This window comes from Eptatretus burgeri, chromosome 2 (genome assembly GCF_056783735.1).
Source record: "Eptatretus burgeri isolate ZD-2024b chromosome 2, Ebu_testis_v1, whole genome shotgun sequence".
Lineage (NCBI taxonomy): Eukaryota > Metazoa > Chordata > Myxini > Myxiniformes > Myxinidae > Eptatretus > Eptatretus burgeri.
In genome coordinates, this window is record NC_140962.1 from 96,098,966 (window position 1) to 96,122,407 (window position 23,442).

The 23,442-nt window shown below is 43.7% G+C and overlaps 1 protein-coding gene across 4 annotated transcripts in view; it reads left to right on the forward strand.

Annotated features, from left to right (window-relative positions):
- LOC147032620 (uncharacterized) overlaps positions 1–23,014 on the forward strand; it is a 29,113-nt gene extending 6,099 nt beyond the window's left edge. For 2 of the 4 annotated variants that reach the window (XM_085870387.1, XM_085870388.1), the window contains exons 2-4: positions 6,539–6,765; positions 21,881–21,936; positions 22,479–23,014. In XM_085870387.1, coding sequence (XP_085726513.1) covers positions 6,587–6,765; positions 21,881–21,936; positions 22,479–22,666 — 423 coding nt within the window. In that variant the 5' untranslated portion in view covers positions 6,539–6,586 and the 3' untranslated portion in view covers positions 22,667–23,014. The remainder of the gene's footprint in view (positions 1–6,538; positions 6,766–21,880; positions 21,937–22,478) is intronic. The other 2 variants (XR_015055255.1, XR_015055256.1) reach the window with 1 other exon arrangement.
- Positions 23,015–23,442: the final 428 nt, after the last annotated feature.

Below are 23,442 nucleotides of genomic sequence, written 5' to 3' on the forward strand. Positions count from 1 at the left end.
AAAATAAATGGAATCACCGGCATTTCTGTCTTTGTGGATTTCTAATATAATATAATGTTTATTTATTTACCGAAAACAATTCCACGATCCACACACCACCTTCAATTATTTATTTATTACCGAAAACGATTCCACAATCCACACACCACCTCCAATTATTTATTTACCGAAAACGATTCCACAATCCACACACCACCTCCAATTATTTATTTACCGAAAACGATTCCACGATCCACACAACACCTCCAATTATTTATTTATTTCCCGAAAACGATTCCACGATCCACACACCACCTCCAATTATTTATTATTTAAAGTGGGAGTGGTGTAGGAAAGTGGACGTGGCTTATGAAAAATATTGTGTGGCTCAGGAGGTGTGGATAAACAAGGGCATTGAGAGAAGTTTATCGGGTTTTCCGTGTGTGTGTGTGTGTGTGTGTGTGTGTGTGTCTGCAACGCGAGGCTCCACAGCACAAACCAGCAAACCGATTATTTTTCAAATGGTAGTCCTTCAAAAATAGGGTGTCTATTTACTGTCATTTTTTACGAGGAGTGCCAGTTGGCAAAATACGCAATAGGAAAAATCTTGCCAGGCAGAGGAACAATTGTATGTGAACCAATACGTCTTGGCAATGAATCTTCGTCGGTGGATCGGTCAGAATGAAAATCATCGTATCCAGCGCTTCGATCCTAGCGAATCCCTCGTCGCCCACCGGCTTGTCTGTTTGTCTGTCTGCCTGTTTGTCGCCGACAGGTCACAATTTTTACCGATCTTCACGAAACTTCACCACATGGTTGAGTTTGTCATAGGGAAGAAGCCTATTGTTTTTAAGGTCAAAAGGTCAAAAGGTCAACAACTAAGGTGATATTTCTACAATCCTCAATTTTCATCCGATTGACTTGAAATTTGAAGAGGATTTATATTTCAGGTCACTGAATTCAAATAGCCAATTATTTTGGAGGTCCTCATTGGCCAAATGGTCAACATTGGCCGAATTTCTAAAATTATAAATTTTCATCCGATTCACTTGAAATTTGAAGAGGAGTTGCATATTTGGTCATTGAATTGAACCACTGATTAATTTGGAGGTCAAATTTGTTTTATGGATTTTGCAAGTGTCATGCTCTGCACGACGTCGTCGTCTTGTTTGATTTATTCATTATCAAGTTTACCGTATCCACCCCGAGTCATGAGGGACGGCACTGTTACATACTCCTCCACCTTCTTTCCTGGTGCTCCTCCATTCTGGAACTCCTTCCCAGTGCCCTGCTTTCCCTCATCCTCTAACCACCTTCTGCAATTCAAGAGGAATGTTAATTTTTTATGCTCTTTCTCTCTCTCTCATTCTCTACCTCTCTATCTCTATCTATCTCTCTCTCTCCAACTCTATCTATCTCTCTCTGTTTCTCTCTCTCGCTCTCTCTCACTCTCTCTCCTTGTGTAGCCCCAACTGATAGTGGCCTTTGGCCTTGTTTCTTTAAAATAAAAAAAATGCTGTCTGTTCTGCAAATTATTTACGCAATTTAGTTTTTGCAACAAGCAAACAGTTGAATGTCCCCATCTCCAAACTTTACCAATGATAATCACCATTTAATGTTAAATAAATTGACCTGGGGGACGAATTGACAAAATTGAGGAAAAAAAGAAAAGGATACAAAAAAGGTGAGAAGTAATTCCACCTGATGTTTCTTCACGATTCGTCTCACATAGGTCACCGTTTTGGGGTGCACTGAGAAAACTGCTTGAACCGAACATCATGTCGAATCATCTTTATGAGGGGGTAGAGGGAGGTGGGAGTTGAGTTGGGTTTCTGTTGCAATAACTGATGAGAGGAGGGTGACAGTTGGGGTTTTCACTAATGTGGAAAACTAGCAGACATACTTTAGGTAATTTTTCATGCTGAAGTGCTCGTGAAATGAGATGACGCCTTAACATCAGTTTATACTATTGATGGCACTTAAGCATACAAGATGAAGAGATCAGTCTTGCACTGCTCCCGGTATGTCCCGTGAGGCACACGTGCACACAGCGCCGCCTGGTGATGTTGCAAGTTGCAACACAATAGGTCTTCTAATACCAAGTCTTACTTCAAAGTCTCTGGCTTTCCAACTTATTTTTCACACTCTCCATTTGGGGGGGGGGGGGGTGTTGCAGTGGCAAACACTAATGTAACATCTCCTTTCCTTTAAAGACCAATCATGTGATTGAAGTGGTACAACAGTCAATATGAGTATCTTTTCTATAAATGATGCTTCGCGACTGGATTACAACTACAACTGATACATAAACTGGTCATAGGTCCGATCCCATCAGTGAGTACCGAACATAATTTAACAAACACAAGAAACTAGAAAGTATCTCAAAATTCAAAGCCCGTCTACATCTGCTTTGTACTCAAACTAAACTTGACAAAAACAGGTAAAACCAAGAAATAGTAATCAGACCCTTGCCAGGACTTGTTTTGTGTGGTGTATTTTGTGTGGCAAATAAATGGAAGGATGTACTAAATGAAAGGTTGTTGATTGTAAATGAAAGGTCTAAATGGTCTTGTTGTAAATGTGTAAATGTCAAATGCTCTGAAGGTTTAAAGGTTGAAAGCTGGAAAGGTCTCAAAAGGTCTAAATGCGTCTTAAGGGTCTTTTAAGGTCGAAGGAGTGTAAAAGGTGTAATTTTAGGTCTTCAGGGTCAGAATTGTCTGAAGGGGTCTAAAGGGCCCTAAAACGTACAAAAAGGGTCCAAAGGTCAAATGGGGCTAAAGGGTAGAAAAAATCTTTGGGTCTTCGGGGTTCTAAAGAGTCTAAGAGGATTTTGCACGGAGAACCTCATGAGAATGTTGAATTTGAGCGGGCAAAGGGGAACTTGGGCTGGTGACCACAATGAATGGCTAGAATTCCATCAACTATCACACCCTGAACAACCTGGAGGTGTTTAACATACATGGACAAAACGTTATTGAGCTTTCATATCTTTTTACAAGAGAGAATATGCCAGTCAGCCGAGATGACATACTATCAGAGGATGACTTTAGACATTGGCCTTATCTCAGTCAAGTGTAGCTTTTAAAGATTTAAGCTGAGGAAGGAATGCTCATTGTGAGTGACGTCACAAGAACCCTGGAACCTCGGGGTGTCGTAAACAGTCAAGGAAATGGACCCTTTGCTATCAGGACTCTTCTGGGATGGGCAATTAACAGTCCCCTCCTTACCCAGAACACCTCTGAATTGGACAAGAATCTCTGTGAATCGCATCACCATCAGCCAGCTTGACCAGCAATTTGCTAAATATTTCAATAGAGATTTTAATGAACACACCACTGGTGATGTACCATAACTGAATATTCTTTTGTTTACAGCTGCTTTGTTCAACTGAAAGATGGCATTGTGAAATTTCCTTCACCACCGAGACAGAGCCACGCAGTTCCCAAACAACACATGTCAAGCTCAGCAAAGGTTGGAGCAATTGTGCAAAAAAGCTGAAAGGAAGTGCGACATTCCGTGAGCACTACTTGACCTTTGTGAGCAACGTCATCGATTAGTGTCATGCCAGCAAGATACCCATCAATGAAGTTGATCGCGACAATGGCAGAGTTTGGTATCTGCCTCACCACGGTGTCTACCATCTGAAAAAAAAACAAACAAAATAAGAGTAATTTTTGACTGCTCAACTCGATTCGCCAGTGTGTCATTAAACGACCTGCTTCGACAGGGCTGGACTTGAATAACTGTTTGTTTGGTGGGATTGCTGATTCAATTCTGGCAGGAATCTGTGGCCCTGATGGCAGATGTAGAAGCTATGTTCCATGAGGTGTTTGTCCCTGTTGAAGATAGCGATATGTTGCGTTTCCTCTGCTAGCTGAGTGATGATCCAGATCAAGACCCTGCAGACTATCGCATAAATGTTCATCTGTTTTGGGTGACTTAATCTCCAGGAAATTGTGTCTATGTGCTCCACAAGACTGCTGATGACAATGTGGAGAACTTTGAGCAAGAGGTCATAGATACTGTGAAAGGGTGTTTCTACATGGATGACTGTCTGAAGTGTGTCGCAAGCAAATCCAAGGCCATTGTCTTTGCTTAGGTGCTCCTTGATCTCTGTGCCATGGGAGACTTCCACTTAACGAAATATATGAGCAACAGCCATGATTTACTCGCATCCATTCCAATTTAAGAACGAGCCAAAGAGGTCAAAGACCTCAATCTTGACTCGGACAATCTTCCGATGGAGCATGCCTTGGGAGTGCATTGGAGTGTAGAGTCCGACAGTCAGATTTCAAGTGATCCTCATTGACAATGCCAGCCAGTCATCGTGGAATTCTTTCAATAATTAGTTCCGTCTATGATCCACTCAGGTTGGTTGGACCGTTCATTCTGCTGGGGAAAAGCATTGTGTAAGAGCTGTGCCGACGGAAATATGACTGGGATGACAGCATGCCCCCCAGATCTAATGAGTGAATGGCAGTGTTGGTTGGACGGTCTCCCGAGATTGGCAGAATGCTCCATTGCCAGATGTTTGAAGCCTGCATACCTTGGTAGAGTTGTGATTCACCAGTTTCACCACCTTGCTGATGGTTGCGAAAGTGGGTATGGCACAGCCTCACAGCGAACACTGGTAAATGCAGGACGGATCCACTGTGCCCTGATTTTAGGTAAATTTAGAGTAGCCCTCTTGAGTAGCCCCCCAATTTAAAGGAGTCCCCTTGGAGCTGACTGCCACGACTATATCAGTGCAAGTGAATGAAATGATCTGACGGGAAACAGACATTCAGGGAAACAGCTCATCGCTATGTCCACTTTCCGCCGGAACTCCAGGGGCCTCCGTCTGTCCATCCTCCAGGTAGATGACTGGCACATCCCAATCTCCGTGAGATGCTGATCAACGTGGTGGAACCACGAGGCACGTGGTCAGTCCATTGGCCTCCTCCACTCACGAGACTCCATCGCTGAGAGAATCTGGTGAGCAGGATCAGCATCAGGTAAACGAGCCACATGTCCACACAGCTGCAGCTGATGCTCACGGACTATGTAGGTAACAAATCTAAAGGTGCTGTCACACCTTGACGTTTTAGCCAGCAATGGCAACGTATAAAAATGTATGTAAAATGTTGGCGTACGCTGAAGTTTTGAGTTTTTTTTTTTAAAGTTTTGGTCATATTCATAACGTGTTGGTCGTATGCATAACATATTAGTAACGGGCACAGAACGTTTCGTTGTGCTATAGATAACTTATACCAACGAATGCTTAGCCTGTTGTCGGCGTTCACAACCTATGCCCAATGATAGTTTAACTGAGGCATCGCGCGCTGCACGTATCGCCGACAAACTCGTGGCATAACCTGTTAAAAGGCTCCCGCACGCCGATTTAAATCATAACCGCCTGAAAATTGGAAGGGTCAACATCGCAGTCACACCTTGACGATCTAGCCAGCGTATGCCGACCTATGAAAAATGTGTGTAAAACGCTGGCACACGTCAAATACGGTATGGGTAAGTTGTGTATACGTTAGGAGCACGCTGAAAAACGAGGAAGTACGCTGTCTTATTCCATGGTACGTCGAGTACATCGTGAAATTTCAAGCATGCTGAAAATGTTACGACGTACTCGAAGTATGGCTCACAAGTTCCGCATACGCTGGCATAAGTTCTCTGCACGTTCCGCGATCGTTGACACACGTCGGACACACGTTACTTGTAAGTTACTCATAAGTCAAAACACGTCGAGGTAATGTTGAGCATACCCGAAACTTGATTTTGAACCTATGAGTCGCGTGCTTTGAACCTATGTGTAACGTATCTCAAACGCACATTGTCGTATGTGGACGAATTTGATTGATGTCTTCCGGACGACCACAGAACTTACTGAACGTGTTTCTAACTGACTTCTACCGTATAATGGCGTATTGGCAGCGTTTAGGAGAATTGGTATATAAAAATGGGCTTCACAAGAGGAACCCGTCAGTGTTCCAGACTCCATGTTGAGTAGATGTCAATGTCAGTAGTATCAGTAGTATCAGTAGTAGTAGTAGTAGTTGTGCGTGATGGGGAGGGTGTGGGTGATGATGGATCCTCGTTGCGTCCACGAATAGGAGACTACTTTGCACCATTGTTCGATGTTCTTTTCGGCTAATTTTTTTTTTCTCATTCCCACGATGAACTATTTTTTTGTTTCAGTTTTAAAAGTATTCAAAACGACTTGGACAAATGCATAATGTACTAGTAATGAACACAGAACGTTTCGATAACTTGTACATAAGTTATACCAACGATTGATGAGCGTGTTTTCGGTGTCCACAACCTATGCCCAACGATAGTCTAACGTATGCATAGCGTGGCAGCGTATCGTCGACGATTACGTGAGGTTTTCTATTCATAGGCTGCAACTTCACTTTTAATAAATGGCTGTGACTCGCCTATTGTTTTTGGACGTTGGTGCTCGGTAATTGAAATCGTTTCCATTGAACGAGTTAAATCGCTTCCACTCGACTATTGAAATGATTTAATAATAATGCTTGGTTATCCTTGGACCCACTCTGGCTTGCAGCTCGTCGAACATCGCTGGGGGCATTCGCAGGAAGTTGATGAAGGATGCATGGTCCTCGTTCCGGAGTTCCACCATGAGCTGGTCATACATGCCGTAATGGCGTCGCCTCCCGATCCATGGTCTGACCCAGTTCCTTCTCCTCCGTTCACGTCTTCTTCTCCCGGCTCTATTGGCATGCAACTGGTGCAGTGTCAACTCGATGAGGTCATGTTAATGTTTGAGGACAGGTAGGTATTGTCGTCTCAGCCTTGCTGTAGCCTCCATCTCTCGAAATGACATGGACATGTACTCACCACGAAGTCTAAAAAAAAAAAAGACGGGTTCCTCCTGCGAAGCCCCTTTTTATATACCAATTCCCCTAATCGCTGCCAATACACCATTATACGGTATCTGTAAGTTGGAAACGCGTTCATTAAGTTCTGTTGTCGTCCCGAAGACGTCAAATACGTCTACATCTTTTTCAAGTAACGTGTTGCGAAGTGTGAACAATGTTCGTGTAGCGTGCTTACAAAACGTTACTCATAGGCTAGAAATAAGTTTCGGGTACACTAAACATTACCTCGACGTGTTTCGACTTATGAGTAACTTATAAGTAACGTGTGTCAACGATCGCATAACGTGCCTACAACTTATGGCCAGTGTAGCGGAACGTGTGAGTCATACGTCGTAAAATTTCAAGCATGCAAAAATTTTAGGACAACCCAAAAGTACAACGTTTAAAGCCAGCGTACTACGACTTGTGGCAGTGTTTTTCAGCGTGGTCTTAACGTATACAAAACGTACCCATAACATATTCGACGTGTGCCAGCGTTTTAGACCAATTTTTCATAAATCTGCATATGCTAGCTAAATCGTCAAGGTGTGACAGCGGCTTAATTTGAGTCTCTCTCAGCAACCGTTCGTTGGACACACAGTCTGACCAGCGAGAACTAAGGATTCTCCAAAGAGACCTGGCACCAAAGGAATTAAGTCTCCATCTCAGATCCCTGGTCAGAGTCCAAGTGTCACATCCATAGTGCAAGACTGAAAGCACCAAGGACCCGAAGACTCGGAATTTCGTCCTCCTGCACAGGTACCGGCAGCGCCACACCCCATGATCCAGTGAATCCATGACTCCCCAGGCCTGACCCAGATGTCTATTGACCTCTGGCTCACAGCCAGCAGAGACATAAACATCACTGCCAAGGTAAGTGAATCTCTCCGTGACCTCAACATCCTCACCACAAACAGGTACAGACACTATAGCCACATCCAAGATGTTATTGAAAGCCTGGATCTTAGTTTTGACCCAGAAACTCATAATCCCAGTGGCTCCAATTCTTCATTCAGCACCTCGATGGCACCCAAAAGGATATCTAGAGTCTCTGCAAAGATCACTGCATCATCTGCAAAATAAAGGTCATAGATCTTGACATTCCAAAACGATGCACCGCAGCGTGATCTCTCCGACATCCTCTCAAAAATCCAGTCCGTACAAGCGCTGAAAAGTGTGGGGGCCAATACACGCCCCTGATGAACTCCAGTAACAACTGGAAATAAGTCTGACACTGTATCACCACATCTCACAGCACTCGGTACGAGAGTATAGTTCAGACATCAGATTTATCAGTTTTGGTGGCACCCCACGAAGACCAAGAATGCTCCAGAGGGCATCCCGATTCACTGAATCAAATTCATTTCAGACTCTTCTCTCAAAAGCCCACCGCCCTCTGCTCTAACTGCAGTTCACCGTGGGACGTGCTTGGAGTAGTGCAATGCGCAAGTTACCCTGTTAGCAGGACCGGAATCACTTGACCACAGGTGATGCTCTACCCCCTCACAGATTCCTCGCACATCGGCCTCCTTGTCCACCCTCAGTGCACGTACAGTTTTATGCCTCAGCTCCTTGAACAGCTCAGCTCTGCCATTCAGCCTGGCCCTATGACTCTGGTCAATGGTATCCAGTGTTCTTTGAGAGACAAAATTAGTTTTCACCCTTCGGTGAGTTCCAAGACATCCACCGGCAGCATCATGGATGGTGGTCTTGAAGGTACTCCACAACTCTTCAGGATTCTCCAAAGCACCCAGAGCACCCAAATCCCCACCTGGCCTGTTTGCAAACTCCTCAGCTACCCTCTCATCCTTGAACTTTCCAACATCCAGCCTCGGCTGGGATGGTACCATTCTCCCGGATTTAAGCTGCAACTTCAGAGTTTCTACCACAAGCCTGTGGTCAGTATTGAGGAAATGAGCAGTCCGGTAGACCCTGCAGTTCTTGATCATCCTCCAATGACCATCAACGAGCACATGGTCAATCTCCTTTGCCACACCGCCAGCGTTGGAATAGCAAGTCCAGCGATGAGCCTGTGGGTGCTGAAACCATGAATCAGCCAACCTCAGTCCATGACTTCTTGCAAAGTCAAGGAACTTGGTGCTATTCTAGTCACAGTTCCAGACCCATGGGGACCAACATATGTCTTTTAACCATCCCTATCAGTTCCAGTCGATGTATTGAAATCCCCCAAGATTAGAAGAGTATCTCGTCTGGGGCACTGATCAACCACAGGCTGAAGCGTGACATAGAATGCATCCTTCACGTTGACCTGCCATGATCTCCCCACGATCCGATCTCCGAACCTCAGAGTGCTGCAATACCGATGTTCAAACGCTTGAGCTCAGATGATAACAGAGGCAGGTGATTATCCTCACTTGGAGATAGGACATTTGAGGCACCCACCTGAAGGGACCGCCTCAGGTTAACACAAGGAGACCACCGTCTGGTGGATGACACCTCAGCCCCACCCCGACTCACACTACCGCAATCTGACGCAGGAAAATTACCCCTTGGTTTTCCTCCTTTCAAAGATTGGGGGTCCTGAAGGCTTTGCCCCAATCCCGTCATCCGGTGAGCTGCCCTGTGGAGGGCAGCTGCACAGGAGGTACACCCACGGAGTGGATTTTCAATTTGCTTTGTGTTTTTGTTTTCTTCTTTGCGAGTGCAAATCCTGCCACCAACCTCCTAAAAAAAAGTCGTAACCGAATTGCAGGAGGACGTCTGCAGACGCAGATGGGCACTAGATATGGATGGCCGTTGGCTCACAAGGAGCTCCTCTGCCCTTTGACAGGTTTTGTTTTCAATCCTGCTCCAAGGTCCACCCTCCAAGAAAGGCAGAAGTGGTTACATCCTCGACACAGTTCACATGTTGGCGATGTCGTGCTGATGGTCGACTTGAACACATCCAGAAAGTCGTGGCCTCTGGGAAAAATTGTTGAGATCTATCCGGATAAGTCTGGGCTTGGTGGGAGTGCAAAAATCCATATTCGGTCAGCAACCCTGACCAGACCAGTGAACAAGTTGTGCCTATTGCTCAAGACTGAAGTGTGACATGAGTCACATGACACATTGATCTGACATTCACTGAGCATCTGTTTTGCGAACTCCGTGGACTTTGCATTATTGATTTGACATGTCCATTGCATTGGATATACAGTAATTGGATTGTATTGCACATTTTATTGTTAATCATGTTGTTTCTCCAGCCGCCGAGAATTGTGATTGCCACCTCAGGATGCCAATTAGGGGTTGGGATGTTGCGGCCGTTTACAGCGCGTTTGTACATCACCCTTGATTTGATCCTGCCACGTATTGACTAGCCCAGCTCGAGTGGTAACTTTCTCTGCTGTTGTGAATTTGCAGTATTTGACGATCTGTAAACTGCCTATTCACTGTGCTGTTTCATGGGCCTGCTTTGTCACATGCTTTGCTCAGCCAATCTTATGACAGCGCGGCGACATCGCGCTGTTATATAATTGGCAATTCTGTCCTGTCTTCTTTCACACTTATTGCCGGTTGGATTGTGGGCGGAGATTGCCGGTTGGATTGTGGGCGGAGATTGCAGGTTGGATTGTGGGCGGAGATTGCAGGTTGGATTGTGGGCGGAGATTGCCGGGTGGATCGTGGGCGGAGATTGCCGGTTGTATCGTGCGCGGAGATTGCCGGTTGGATTGTGGGCGGAGATTGCCGGTTGAATTGTGGGCGGGGTTAATGCGGAAGAGCAACGTTTTTTTTTGTGCTGAATCGTTTTCTGTGTGACACTGGAAGTGATAATCTTCCTGTTCCGTTAGTTGTTGACGCACAGCGTTGTTACTCTCGTTAACCTCCGCCATCGAAGATCGGAGGTGACTGTTTTCACCCCTTTCTGTTTTTGTTACTTACGAAATCTAAAGATTTCGTAAGTCTATTGATGACTTCCGTTTCTGTCTGTATGTTTGTTTGTTTGTTGGCACGATAACTTGAGAACGGAAGAAGCTACCAATGTCAAATTACACCACGTGATTCAGGAGGGTGATGGCTAGTGCTGATTAGATTTTGGTCAAAATCGGTCAAAGGTCACAGTGAGGTCAAACATCCAAAAAATGATAACTCGAGAACGGAAGAAGCTACCAATGTCAAATTACACCACGTGATTCAGGAGGGTGATGGCTAGCGCTGATTAGATTTTGGTCAAAATCGGTCAAAGGTCAAGGTCACAGTGAGGTCAAACATCCAAAACATTCAATTTTTGATGGTTTGGTACAGAAACAACGTCGAAACTTCTGGTTTGCGTCGCTACCTTCTCGAGAGACAGCTTTTATTAGACAAGGTCAGAGGTCAAGTTGACGATTTCGTAAGTACCAGTCTATGACTGCTTGTTTGTTCGTCACTTACGAAATCTAAAGATTTCGTAAGTATATTGATGCCTTCCGTTTCTGTTTGTTTGTTTGTTTGTAGGCACGATAACTTGAGAACGGAAGAAGCTACCAATGTCAAATTACACCAGGTGATTCAGGAGGGTGATGGCTAGTGCTGATTAGATTTTGGTCAAAATCGGTCAAAGGTCAAGGTCACAGTGAGGTCAAACATCCAAAACATTTGATTTTTGATGGTTTGGTACTGAAACAACGTAGAAACCTCTGGTTTGCGTCGCCACTTTCTCCAGAGACAGCTCTTATTCGACAAGGTCAGAGGTCAAGTTGACGATTTCGTAAGTACCAGTCTATGACTGCTTGTTTGTTCGTTACTTACGAAATCTAAAGATTTCGTAAGTATATTGATGCCTTCCGTTTCTGTTTGTTTGTAGGCACGATAACTCGAGAACGGAAGAAGCTACCAATGTCAAATTACACCAGGTGTTTCAGGAGGGTGATGGCTAGTGCTGATCAGATTTTGGTCAAAATCGGTCAAAGGTCAAGGTCACAGTGAGGTCAAATATTCGATTTTTGATGGTTTGGTACAGATAACTCGAGAACAGAAGTCGCTGCCAATGTCAAATTACACCACGTGATTCAGGAGGGTGATGGCTCGCGCTGATTACATTTTGGTCAAAATCGTTCAAAGGTCAAGGTCACAGTGAGGTCAAACATCCAAAAAATGATAACTCGAGAACGGAAGAAGCTACCAATGTCAAATTACACCAGGTGTTTCAGGAGGGTGATGGCTAGCGCTGATTAGATTTTGGTCAAAATCGGTCAAAGGTCAAGGTCACTGAGGTCAAACATCCAAAACATTCGATTTTTGATGGTTTGGTACTGAAACAACGTAGAAACTTCTGGTTTGCGTCGCCACCTTCTCCAGAGACAGCTTTTATTAGACAAGGTCAGAGGTCAAGTTGACGATTTCGTAAGTACCAGTCTATGACTGCTTGTTTGTTCGTTACTTACGAAATCTAAAGATTTCGTAAGTATATTGATGCCTTCCGTTTCTGTTTGTTTGTTTGTTTATAGACACGATAACTCGAGAACAGAAGAAGCTACCAATGTCAAATTACACCACGTGATTCAGGAGGGTGATGGCTAGCGCTGATTAGATTTTGGTCAAAGGTCAAGGTCACGGTGAGGTCAAATATTCGATTTTTGATGGTTTGGTACAGATAACTCGAGAACGGAAGAAGCTCCCAATGTCAAATTACACCACCTGATTCAGGAGGGTGATGGCTGGTGCTGATTAGATTTTGGTCAAAATCGGTCAAAGGTCAAGGTCACAGTGAGGTCAAACATCCAAATAATGATAACTCGAGAACGGAAGAAGCAACCAATGTCAAATTACACCATGTGATTCAGGAGGGTGGTGGCTAGCGCTGATTAAATTTTGGTCAAAATCGGTCAAAGATCCAAAACATTCGATTTTTGATGGTTTGGCACAGAATCATCGTAGAAACTTCTGGTTTGTGTCGCTACCTTCTCGAGAGACAGCTTTTATTAGACAAGGTCAGAGGTCAAGTTGACGATTTCGTCAGTACCAGTCTATGACTGCTTGTTTGTTTGTTTGTTGGCACGATAACTCGAGAACGGAAGAAGCTACCAATGTCAAATTACACCACGTGATTCAGGAGGGTGATGGCTAGTGCTGATTAGATTTTGGTCAAAATCGGTCAAAGGTCAAGGTCACAGTGAGGTCAAATATTCGATTTTTGATGGTTTGGTACAGATAACTCGAGAACGGAAGAAGCTACCAATGTCAAATTACACCACATGATTCAGGAGGGTGATGGCTAGCGCTGATTAGATTTTGGTCAAAATCGGTCAAAGGTCAAGGTCACATTGAGGTCAAACATTCGATTTTTTGATGGTTTGGAACAGAATCATCGTAGAAACTTCTGGTTTGCGTCGCTACCTTCTCTCGAGACAGCTTTTGTTAGACAAGGTCAGAGGTCAAGTTGACGATTTCGTAAGTACCAGTTTATGACTGCTTGTTTGTTTGTTTGTGAACAGTATTACGGAAAAACTCCTCGACGGATTTCGACAAAACTTGGTGGGGGGATTAGGTATGGTCCAAGGATCATGCCATTAGATTTTGGACTTGGTCCAAAATCCAATATGGCCGCTATGGTGGCCATTTTGAAAAAATATTTGAATTTTTTTTTTTTGCATTTCAACATGTTTTCAGTGATTTCCAACCCCCCCTCCCAAAAAAAAGTTGTTAGAAAAAAAAAATGTGCAACTTTTTTTTCAACAAAATTTCGATTTTTTTTTTTTTGAATATCTACATGTTATAAGTGATTTCCAACAAAAAAAACATGCCAAAATTATAATTGCGGCTGATTTTGGAACTTCAGGTGGATAAACCCACGTAAAATCAATTTCTGTCTCAAGGAATCTAGTTATGACGAATTAATTGAGTCTGTAAAAGGGAAAGTTGCAAACTATAACTCTGTGAGCACTGTTGACGTCAAATTGAATGAATAGGATATCAGGTTCACTTGAGTGACCGTGCAGTATTGGCGGCAGAGGTTTTGCACTCCACCGAGTGCTCCCCCTCTAGTTCTTCATTGTTTTTTCACCAGAAGTGTTTTTAAAACGTCTTGTCGAGGTGATTTCTTCCTCTTTTTTGGTGACAGAAGTGGTTATTACAGTGCGGCGACATCGCGCTGTTATATAATTGGCTATTCTGTCCTCTGTCTTGTGTTACACTTATGGCCGCGTACGTCCTTTTGATCTGAGGGCTATAAATATAAATTTGTCCAACGTCACAACTCTTCCCATCATGCATGTTATTATATTCACCGTGTCTGCATTTAAATTTTATTTAAATGTCTACATTTATCTAAAATGTCTAAATCCTCATAAATGTCTAAATGTCTACACCATGTTTCCATTTAGGAGAGAGAGGAAAGGAAAAAAACAGTGTGGCACAGAGACATGAGATCTGTAGAAGGCAGAGGGATGGGAAGGGGTACCACAGGGTAAACAAGATGGACACGACGGACTTTCAGGAAGGAAAGCAGGGAATTTGAAGGAGGTTTGTTTGGGTTGGATTAGCGGGGGTAGAAAAGATCGTTGTTTTGGATGGGGGAAGACAAGAAATGGTGGTGAACAGCTGTTTTGAAGACCTGGAGGGAAGAGTGGGATTGAAGAGGGTGTGGGAGTTTGTTCCAAAGACGAGGAAAAAAAGAGGAATGAGAGGGTGAAGGCGAGCAGTGATTCTTGATTTTGGTAGTTTTACCAGGATGAGGTTGCTGGCAGATCTTGAGCACCTTGCAGAAATATGGGGGCGAGGAGGAGGAGGAGGATCAATCTCAGAGAGAGCAGGAGGGGCGAGGCCGGAGAGGAGACTGTAGAAGACAGACAGACTACCGACCTGCCTGCGGTGAGAGAGTGAGAGACCCAAAGACTCAGCCACATTGTGGGAGATACCAATGATCCTAAATGCCTTGGTTTCCACAGCGTTAAGCTGAGAAAGGTGAGAGGCAGGAGCACCAGCCCAGAGGGGAGAGCAATACTCCATCAGGCTGTGCACGAAAGCTTTGTTTGTGGTCATGAGCTCAGATGTGCCAAGGAAGGACTTTGCATGACTAAGGATGCCCAGTCGGCCACTGGCTTTGGAGGCCAAGTTGGAAATGTGGCTTTCCCAGGAAAGACCATGGCAGATAGTGAGACCCAGAAGCTTGAGTGAAAGGAGTTTGAGAGTATTGTTGAGAAAGTAGATGAGGGGAGGGGGCGGGAGTTTTCAGATGGTCCTTTCAGAGAGATATAGTGAGAGTGTAAGATTTGTCAGGGTTGAAAGACATGTTCCACATGTTGGACCAGCTTGTGATTTTATCTAGATCTGCAGAGAGCGAAGAGGCTGCTGCTTGCCGATCTGAGGGATGACAGATGGTGCGGCAGAGGGTGGAGTCATCAGCAAAGAGATAAATAGGATTTTCCAGTCAGAGAGATCATTGAAAACCAGAAAAAGAACATGGCCCAGAACACTTCTTTGAGGAACTCCAGCCTGGACAGGAAGTGGGGATGAGAGAATTCTTTAGGGCCACACGTTTGCTGTGACAGGAGTGGAAGTCTGCGAGCCATGAGTGGAGATGTCCTTGGATACCATAGGAAGAGAGTTTGGTGAGCAGTGCAGGGTGCCAGACCATATCGAAGGCATGTGATATGTCTAGGGAGATGGCTCTGATTTCATGTCCGGCATTCAGGATCTCCATCCATTGTTGGGAGAGGAGAAGCAGAATATCCAGTGTAGAGCGACCTCATCCGAATGGAAATTTATCGGAAATCAAGCCATTAGAGAAGAGGAAGGATTTAATGTCTGACGCGATGATGGATTCCATAACCTTGATGATGATTGGAAGAAGGCTGATTGGTCTGTCGTTGCAGGGATCTGTTTTTGCACCATTTTTATGCAGGGCGGTAATGTTTGCTGATTTTGAAACAGATGGCAGATGACCTTGAGCAAATGAGAGGGTGAATAGAACAGAGAGAGGGTGAACAAGAGCAGAGCAGGTTTTTAGGACATGTGGGCTGATGCAGTCTGGACCGGATGCAGAATCTGAGTCGAGGTTTGACAGCAAGCTCTCCACCCTGTTAGGAGAAAAGGACACAGAGTCCAGGGACAGTTGGGTACAACTGGGTAATGTGGATACAGGAGGTGATGGGTTTGGGACACAACATTTAGATGCAAACATGGAGTTTAGGCATTCAGCATTTTCATGTGCAGTATCAGCTGTGCAGCCATTTGAGGTAAGGAGGTGATGGAGGGGGAACATACACCAGAAACAGACTTAACTAGATGCCACCAGGATTTGGAGGAGGGAGACAGGTTTGAGAGTTCAGACTTCAGTTTAGAAAGATGTTGATTCCTGGCTCTCCTGAGGGTAGACAAACACTTGTTCCGAGCTTTGTGGAAGGAACTGAGATTGCCTTCAGTTGGATTTGCCTTCCATGAGGCGAAGGCATGTTGTATCAGGACAACTGCCTCACCACAAGCTTCAGTGTACCATGGGCGGGAGGAAACGTAGGACAACTGAAGACAAGATGGGATAAATCTGTGCATGAGAGAGGGAACAAGTTTCTTTGAAAGAATTCCCAGGACAAGTTGATGTTGGTGGAAGTAGAGATGGGAGACCAGTCTAGAAGTTTGGTGGCTGCTTGAAGTCCCTGCCAGTCGGCCTGAGTGAAATGCTAGACTTGATGGCACCAGAGAGATGTCTGCTTTGTTGAGCATGTGGTTAGATGAACCGATTCGAGCAAAGGAAGAACAGCAGATATTTCCAGGGAAATTGTTTAAAATCAGATCCAGAAGAGATGAGTACCATTGGATGAGATCCAGGTCGGGAAGTTGACAGATTGTGTCAGTCCCAGCGAGTCATGGAAGAAATTTGCTGAAGTATCATAGCAGGTGAGAGAGGTGCCCACACCCAGCCAACTGGCATGATGACAATTTAACTCACCACATACGAGGAAGAGAGAGTTCGGATGAGAGGTTCGAAGTTGGTCCATGTTTTCGGAGAGCGAGATATAAATGGTGTCATCACTGTTTGGTGGATTACACAGTACACATATAAACATGAGGTGGAAGTGGAGGGGAAGCCATAGCCAGAGGTATTCCTGGAGGTGTGGGGGTGAGAGGATATTGCATGGTGAGTGAAGAATAGAGTCTTTGATGAAGAGAGCAACTCCGCCACCAGGATGAGGCTCAGGTCTGTCATACCGGAGGAGGGAGTAACCGGGAAGAGATACGAGGGAGTCGGAGACGTCTTGAAGGAGGAAAGCTTCTGTTAAGCAGATTATGGTCTAGTTTATCAGTGGCAACCTGGATGGAAAGATCTGTCAGGTTTGAGCGAAGGCCCCAGATATTTGAGGTCCACACTGTTAAGGAAGAGGGAGGGGAGGAGGGTTTGGGTGCAGGGGAGGGGAGGGGTGGGGGAGGGTAGGATGAGGGAGGAATGTGGGGGAGGTAAGGCAAGTTGTTGAAAGTGTAGGGGATTGCAGAAGAGCTAGAAAAGAGGGCTGGATGAGGAGGAGAAAAGGCTCGGTAGTGATGGGTTGAGGTACTGGGGCCTCCACCAACCACAGGCTCACCCAGGATTGTTGATTGTTGTTGTGATTTATCACTTATTAACACGATATTAATCAGTGTAGCAACTTGCTAAAAAAAAGGGCATTCATTGGGTATTTGACAAGTCTAGTTGGAAATTGCTTCGCTAATCTAGTCCGCAATCACTTGTTCGAGGGGTTTTTACTTTCTGTGTTGGCGGAATCCAATACCAGGAACAGATAAAGCAATGCTTCTTCTCGTTTCGTTACTTGTATGTTCCATTACTCAAGTTATATGAAATGTAGGTTGGAAGTTGTAACAATGATACAATATATTTTTGAAGGGCTAATTGCATGCTTTGCCACTCTTGGGTTGTGTCTGAAATCCATTGGTGGTAATTAAAGCCTCCAATAATACTCCTGAAATTATGTATTTTATCCATTAATTTAACTCGTAGAGCCTGCAATGTTCTTAAGGCAATTATTCAAATTCAAAATTGAACAAGGGTGCAGTGTGACCACTCCTTGGCTTTTTTAACAAGATCTTGGCTATTCGTTGTTCACCTTGGTGTCTTGGTTTTCTTTCGGTTTTCTTGGCGGATAGGTTTTCTATTGTCATCGCTTTTCCGAAACCTTGTGAATTATTGGCTTTTTTCATTGGCTCACCTTGGCATTTATGAAAATGAAGAGTGGTCACACTGCAAGGGTGCCTCAGAATAAGACTACAAGGGCACTCGGTAGAGCGCATACCTCCGCCACGTAATGCCTGATCCACGGGAACATATCGGGCCCATTACTGTACATTTTTGAAATGTATCATGCGTGCTATATATCGTTTTTGGCCCGATCTCTCAATGGTGAAGAAGCACTTTAAAATTTCTAGTAGTCGGATCCCGATCCGGATCTTCACCAAAATCGAATCGATTCTTCCTTGTCACACACCCAACGTGTCCACCAAACTTCATCCAGATACATCCACAACTTTGTGAGGTATCCTGTGCACAAACAGACAGAATAGTCCGGGCACCCTGTGCTGAAAAAGGTGGTAACCTGAAACAAATTACAATAGTTTTCAAACCTGTTTTTGATGATTCCTAATGTAGCTGGGACTATCCTATTAAAAATCTACCAAAATCTATTCAGTGGAACATTTTTTTTTTTTTTGAGAAAACTCACCCCCACCCGTAAAATTCAAAAATTTGAATGTCCAAAATGAAAAATAACAAAAATGTGTTTCAGTCTTATAAACAATAGTTTAATATATGACAGTAGCATCAGATATTTGCACTGGAAGTTAAAAACATAATCTAAACCTATAGAAATAGTTGATATGGGTCAGAATGATTCCAGATTCGTAAAATTGGCGGTGACCGGGCTCCGCGGGCGGCTGGCCACAGTACGTACCGGTAACAACATTTCACATATTGAAGTCTCGCGTTTATAAAATTTATATAACTTTAAATAGTACATTATATAACATAGTGTTACACATCAAGTACATCTGTATACACCAGGGTTAAACAATCACAATTGAAGCTAAATCTGTTGTGGAACATCGGGAGGCCACGGCCATCTAAAACTCAAATTAACGCTCTGTTGGGTCTTCCTCCGAGTCTGTGTCAGCCGACAGTGAAATGTTTGCACACACCCCACGACATTCACCGCAGGCCATGGAACAATCCAATCCATTTTTTTTTTGGCAGATACATCTCAAACTGTAACACCCTGTTTCACAATTACACCGTATCACTTTCAGTAACTTTTGTGGTGCTGGTGTATTGTCGGTCAAAATTGGGGCCAGTTTCCCTTCACTCACTTTCCAGCCCCATTGATCTGGGGTCTTGGGACTTTCAGCAGCAGCGATGACTTCCAAAGTAGATCTACATCTCCACATGGTTCTTTCACATTTGGGTTTGTTATTGGCTGGTAGAGGAGAGACTGGAGGCTATCTCTTTCTGAGAAGAAGTACTCATCATTTATCCGTCCAACAGAAGCAATATCACCAGATGTGACTTTCACTCTTGGAATGGTTCTTGATGATTTTGCCCCGGGTGTCACCATAGCAATAATTCCCACACCGTGGAACGTACCCTTGCCGTCAATACTTCTCACATTGTGGTCAACATTGTCAGCAGAATATTGTATAAAATTGTTTGCACTGAAGTTTTGAATCTCTGTGCCATGTGCAATTGAAGAACTTCTTTCGTACTTCTTCACTTCACTGTAAGAGCAGGAAAACCCATGGTGATATAAAGAATCCACCAAAAATTTTGATTGGAACTGGTGGTGCATTTGAACACCCAAACCAATTTGTAATGGTGCCAGAAGGATACGAGGCCACGTTGCCTGCATGATCGCTTGTCCTGTTGAAGAAATTTTGGTGCTTCGATATTTTCCACAGAATATTGTGTTTAACAACTGCTGCAAGGATGGTGCCACGAACTCCAGTGCTGTTTCTGTTGATATTTCGGCGGCAGTGGGATAGGTGTTCCTGGTCTGATCAAGGTCTTTTATGTCCTGTTTTATGAACTTAGCTGCTGTTGCTTCAATTATGTGGGTCTTCTCATCCTTTTTGTCTTGCATCGTTTGTTGATGAAAATTATGTCGGATGTTGGAAGCGGTGGTGTGAAATGTTACTACATTTTGTTTGCCATTGATCTCTGTGATGGTTATTCTGTCACTGAAATGTTTTTTAGTTCAGATTTCATATGTGGAAAGCTGTACAGCTCTATGTCAGTATCTTGGAGATATTCTTTCATCTTGCTTATCAAATCGTTGATGGTCACCTGCTCGTCATCATTGTTTTCAAGATACTCTACTACTGCTTGAAAAGCTTCGGATTTTTTTCGAGTCCTTGGGTCGACCACTTCCACTGATTTTCTTGCATTTTGCAGCTCTCTGCTCTATGGCTTGCTGAAAAACGATTGGCACTTGTTTCCCTGTTCTAAAGTTAACACTACAAATGTTGTGATATACTGCATCTGCAGCAGGCAGGTCTTGAACAAAAAGCACCCTCCCTCTTGCAATGTCAGCCCATTCTCCCTTGAACTCATCACATGCCTTCAGTATTTTGTTCTGGAAATCCATTGTTCTAACAGTAATAAGTTTATGTTCTGATTTCTTGCCTTTGTATACATCTGGGCAACCACACAATACACAATCCTCGTCATAACTGAATGTAGTTTCTTTCGATCTCAGTGTGTGCTGAAGATGATGATCCTGTTCACCAGAAAGTTTACGTTTGTTGTGATAGAGGATTGATCTCGGGTTGGTATAGTCACTTCTGCACTTCACATGGACAGACTGGCCAGCTGCGACTGTTATATCTTTGCCTCTGAGGGCTTCGCTGGCTTTCAGGATACCATCACATCCCTTTTGTGTTAATGTAACAGTTCGCTCTCCACCTGACACTGTTTTTTGGCAAATTACACAGTCATCCATTTTGATGTTTCACTTCAGACTTTCTGCAAAAGAAATCATTACTAAACCGATCTCACACAGTGTAAAACTTGCAGAGCTACACATTTTTAAGAATCATGGTCATGGATATTTGTATGAAGATCATATCTATATTAATATTTCGGTACACCCCTTTCTTTGTTCCACCATCAGATTTTTGTTACTGCATGAAATGAAACAAGATTTGGCACATATACTAATGATATTATTGTCTTCCTTAAGAGGCCCCTCGAAATTCGTTTTGATGCATTTTCACAAACTCCAACGGATTCCATTCAAATTCAGTACGATTATGGCTTTTGGTCCAACTTAGGTCATTGGCTATAAATTTTTTTCCAGAACACTTCCGATATTCGAAAAAATCGATAAATCGATATCCCTTATGGGATTTTCCATTCAAATCCACTCAAGTTTAAGGCCTACGGGGGACGCAAATTTCCACTTTGCCCCGGGCGCTGTTTACCTCCGCTACGCCAAGCTGTTAGGGTTATGGTTTGGGTTAGGGTTAGCTACCCTAACACTAACCCTAACAGCTAACCCTAACCCTAACCCTAACAGCTAACCCTAACTGCTAACTGCTAACCCTAACGCTAACCCTAACCGCTAACCCCTAACCCCTAACAGCTATTCAGGAAATTTGCAAGAAAGCCCGGGCAACACCGGGCTTTATTGCTAACCCGAGCAACGCCGGGCATTACTACTAGTTATAACATAAATAGGAGTACATTGGCCTATTTTGTGCTTTACATGACAACAATACAAGTACATCGGTATAGAGGTAAAAATCGATCCGCGTTTTTGGCCGGGACAGAGTTTGCACTCTACTGAACTCTTGTTGTTTGTATAAACTGGACTAATAGTGACATTTAATACGACTATGATTCATCCATAACATTTATAACTCATTTTGAAAGCATTTGGATGTATTTCTGTTATTTTGTATTTTCACCCGATACAATTTCTGGAATTTAAGGGGGTACGGATAAACTGTCTCCCTAAAAATATGTTCCACTATTTTTATTTTGGTAGATTTTCAATATGAATCTCGCAGATGTATAAGGACTTGGAAAAATAATGTCCGAAAACTATTGTAATTTGTTTCGGGTATATCCACAGGGTGCCTGGACTAGAAAGGGGTGAAAGCAAGATGATCTTCACCTTCAGTAGAGGAGGTAATAAACAGTTTAAGGTGCCAACAGTGAAAAGGGTTGAAAACCATTGCATTACTTCATCGTTGTTGACAGAAAGGGCCACCACCACCCATGTGTGCTCCGAGGCCTCCGCCACCATAAATCCGGACCTTTTTCTGTCCATCGGATAACTTTGATTATATCGATTGATCGGTGTGACCTGTGTCTCTATCCTGATGCCAGGATGGGGTTTATTGGGATATGTTCATTTTATCGAGTCTGTTAGTATTTACAGAGCATTATTATGAAGCTTTGCCAGGATGTGCATCGCCCATTGTGGCCATGGTGATCAGAGGGTCTCGTATCCGTATATCAATTTAAATATGCATCACCATAGCCATGCTGACCTGTGTGTCTTGTTTGTGGAACTTATTTGTGCGTTTTGTTTGTTGCAGTGAATCTACATGAAAGAAAGGTCAATGAATGAAAGATGTGACATGTGCTTTGTCAGTGATCTTTTATAGCAGCATTGAAAACTGTCCTGGGGCTCACCATGCCCGTTGTTTTTATCATTTCATGTGCAGAATGTGGTTGCATCATTGCTGGGAGTGCGATTGTGCCACTGATGCGGTGCCCCCGTTACCAGAAAGCTGAAACTCGGGTTGAATCAACCCACATGATATTATTTCACTGGAACGACTGGCTCAAGACACGTAGATCTTCAGCCAGCCACCTTATCCGTAAAGCCAACACCAGGTTATATGGTTGGTGAAACTATTGGTTTCTGCTGGTTTGATAGGCCATATCATTGTTGGCTTAAGGTTGTGGGACAGTGGAAAAGTTGAAGGTGGTGGCATCCTTGCAGAAGCAGATGGGCTACCCCCCAATACGTTTATCGTGCTTGTTAAGTTTGTAAATGGAACATTCACCATGGATTTGAAGTAATAGGTGATGCTCTGGTGGTAAGCACCTCCATTCAGTGTGTGGTCCAAGCTGTGACAGTATTTTACCAATGGTTGTCACCTTGAGCATTGGAATTTAATCTGCTTCCCATGAGATTCTTTTGTGACCTGTTTATGCAACTGCACGACGATGCTGAATGGATTCGTTGCATTTTGAATTTTTGTTTTCAGTTACTGGATGATTGAACGGTAAGATACATACAAGAGAAGTGTACTGTAATTAAAAGAGCAAAAATACACAAAGGAAATTAGTTAATGGAAAATCCGTGTCGAGTTACGAAATCATTACAACAAACCTCCCTTGGATCTTGGCACAAATGGTGACGGTAAAGCGTCGTGGTAAAATGAACAGTTCATGAATTCCATAGTACATTTCATGGAGTTTAGGGGTTTTAACCTTCAATAATAGAGTCTGCTGTTCTAACAGTGTGGTATAAAATTGTGGAGACTTCGGTTCCAATGGATAGGGATATTTCTGGTGCAGTTTTAGGGAGCTTGTAGCATGCACTTGGAGATGGGGAAGGAATTTGCAAAATTCTCTGATATAAATACAACTGGATCACCGGTTTGCTGAAAAAAAAACAAA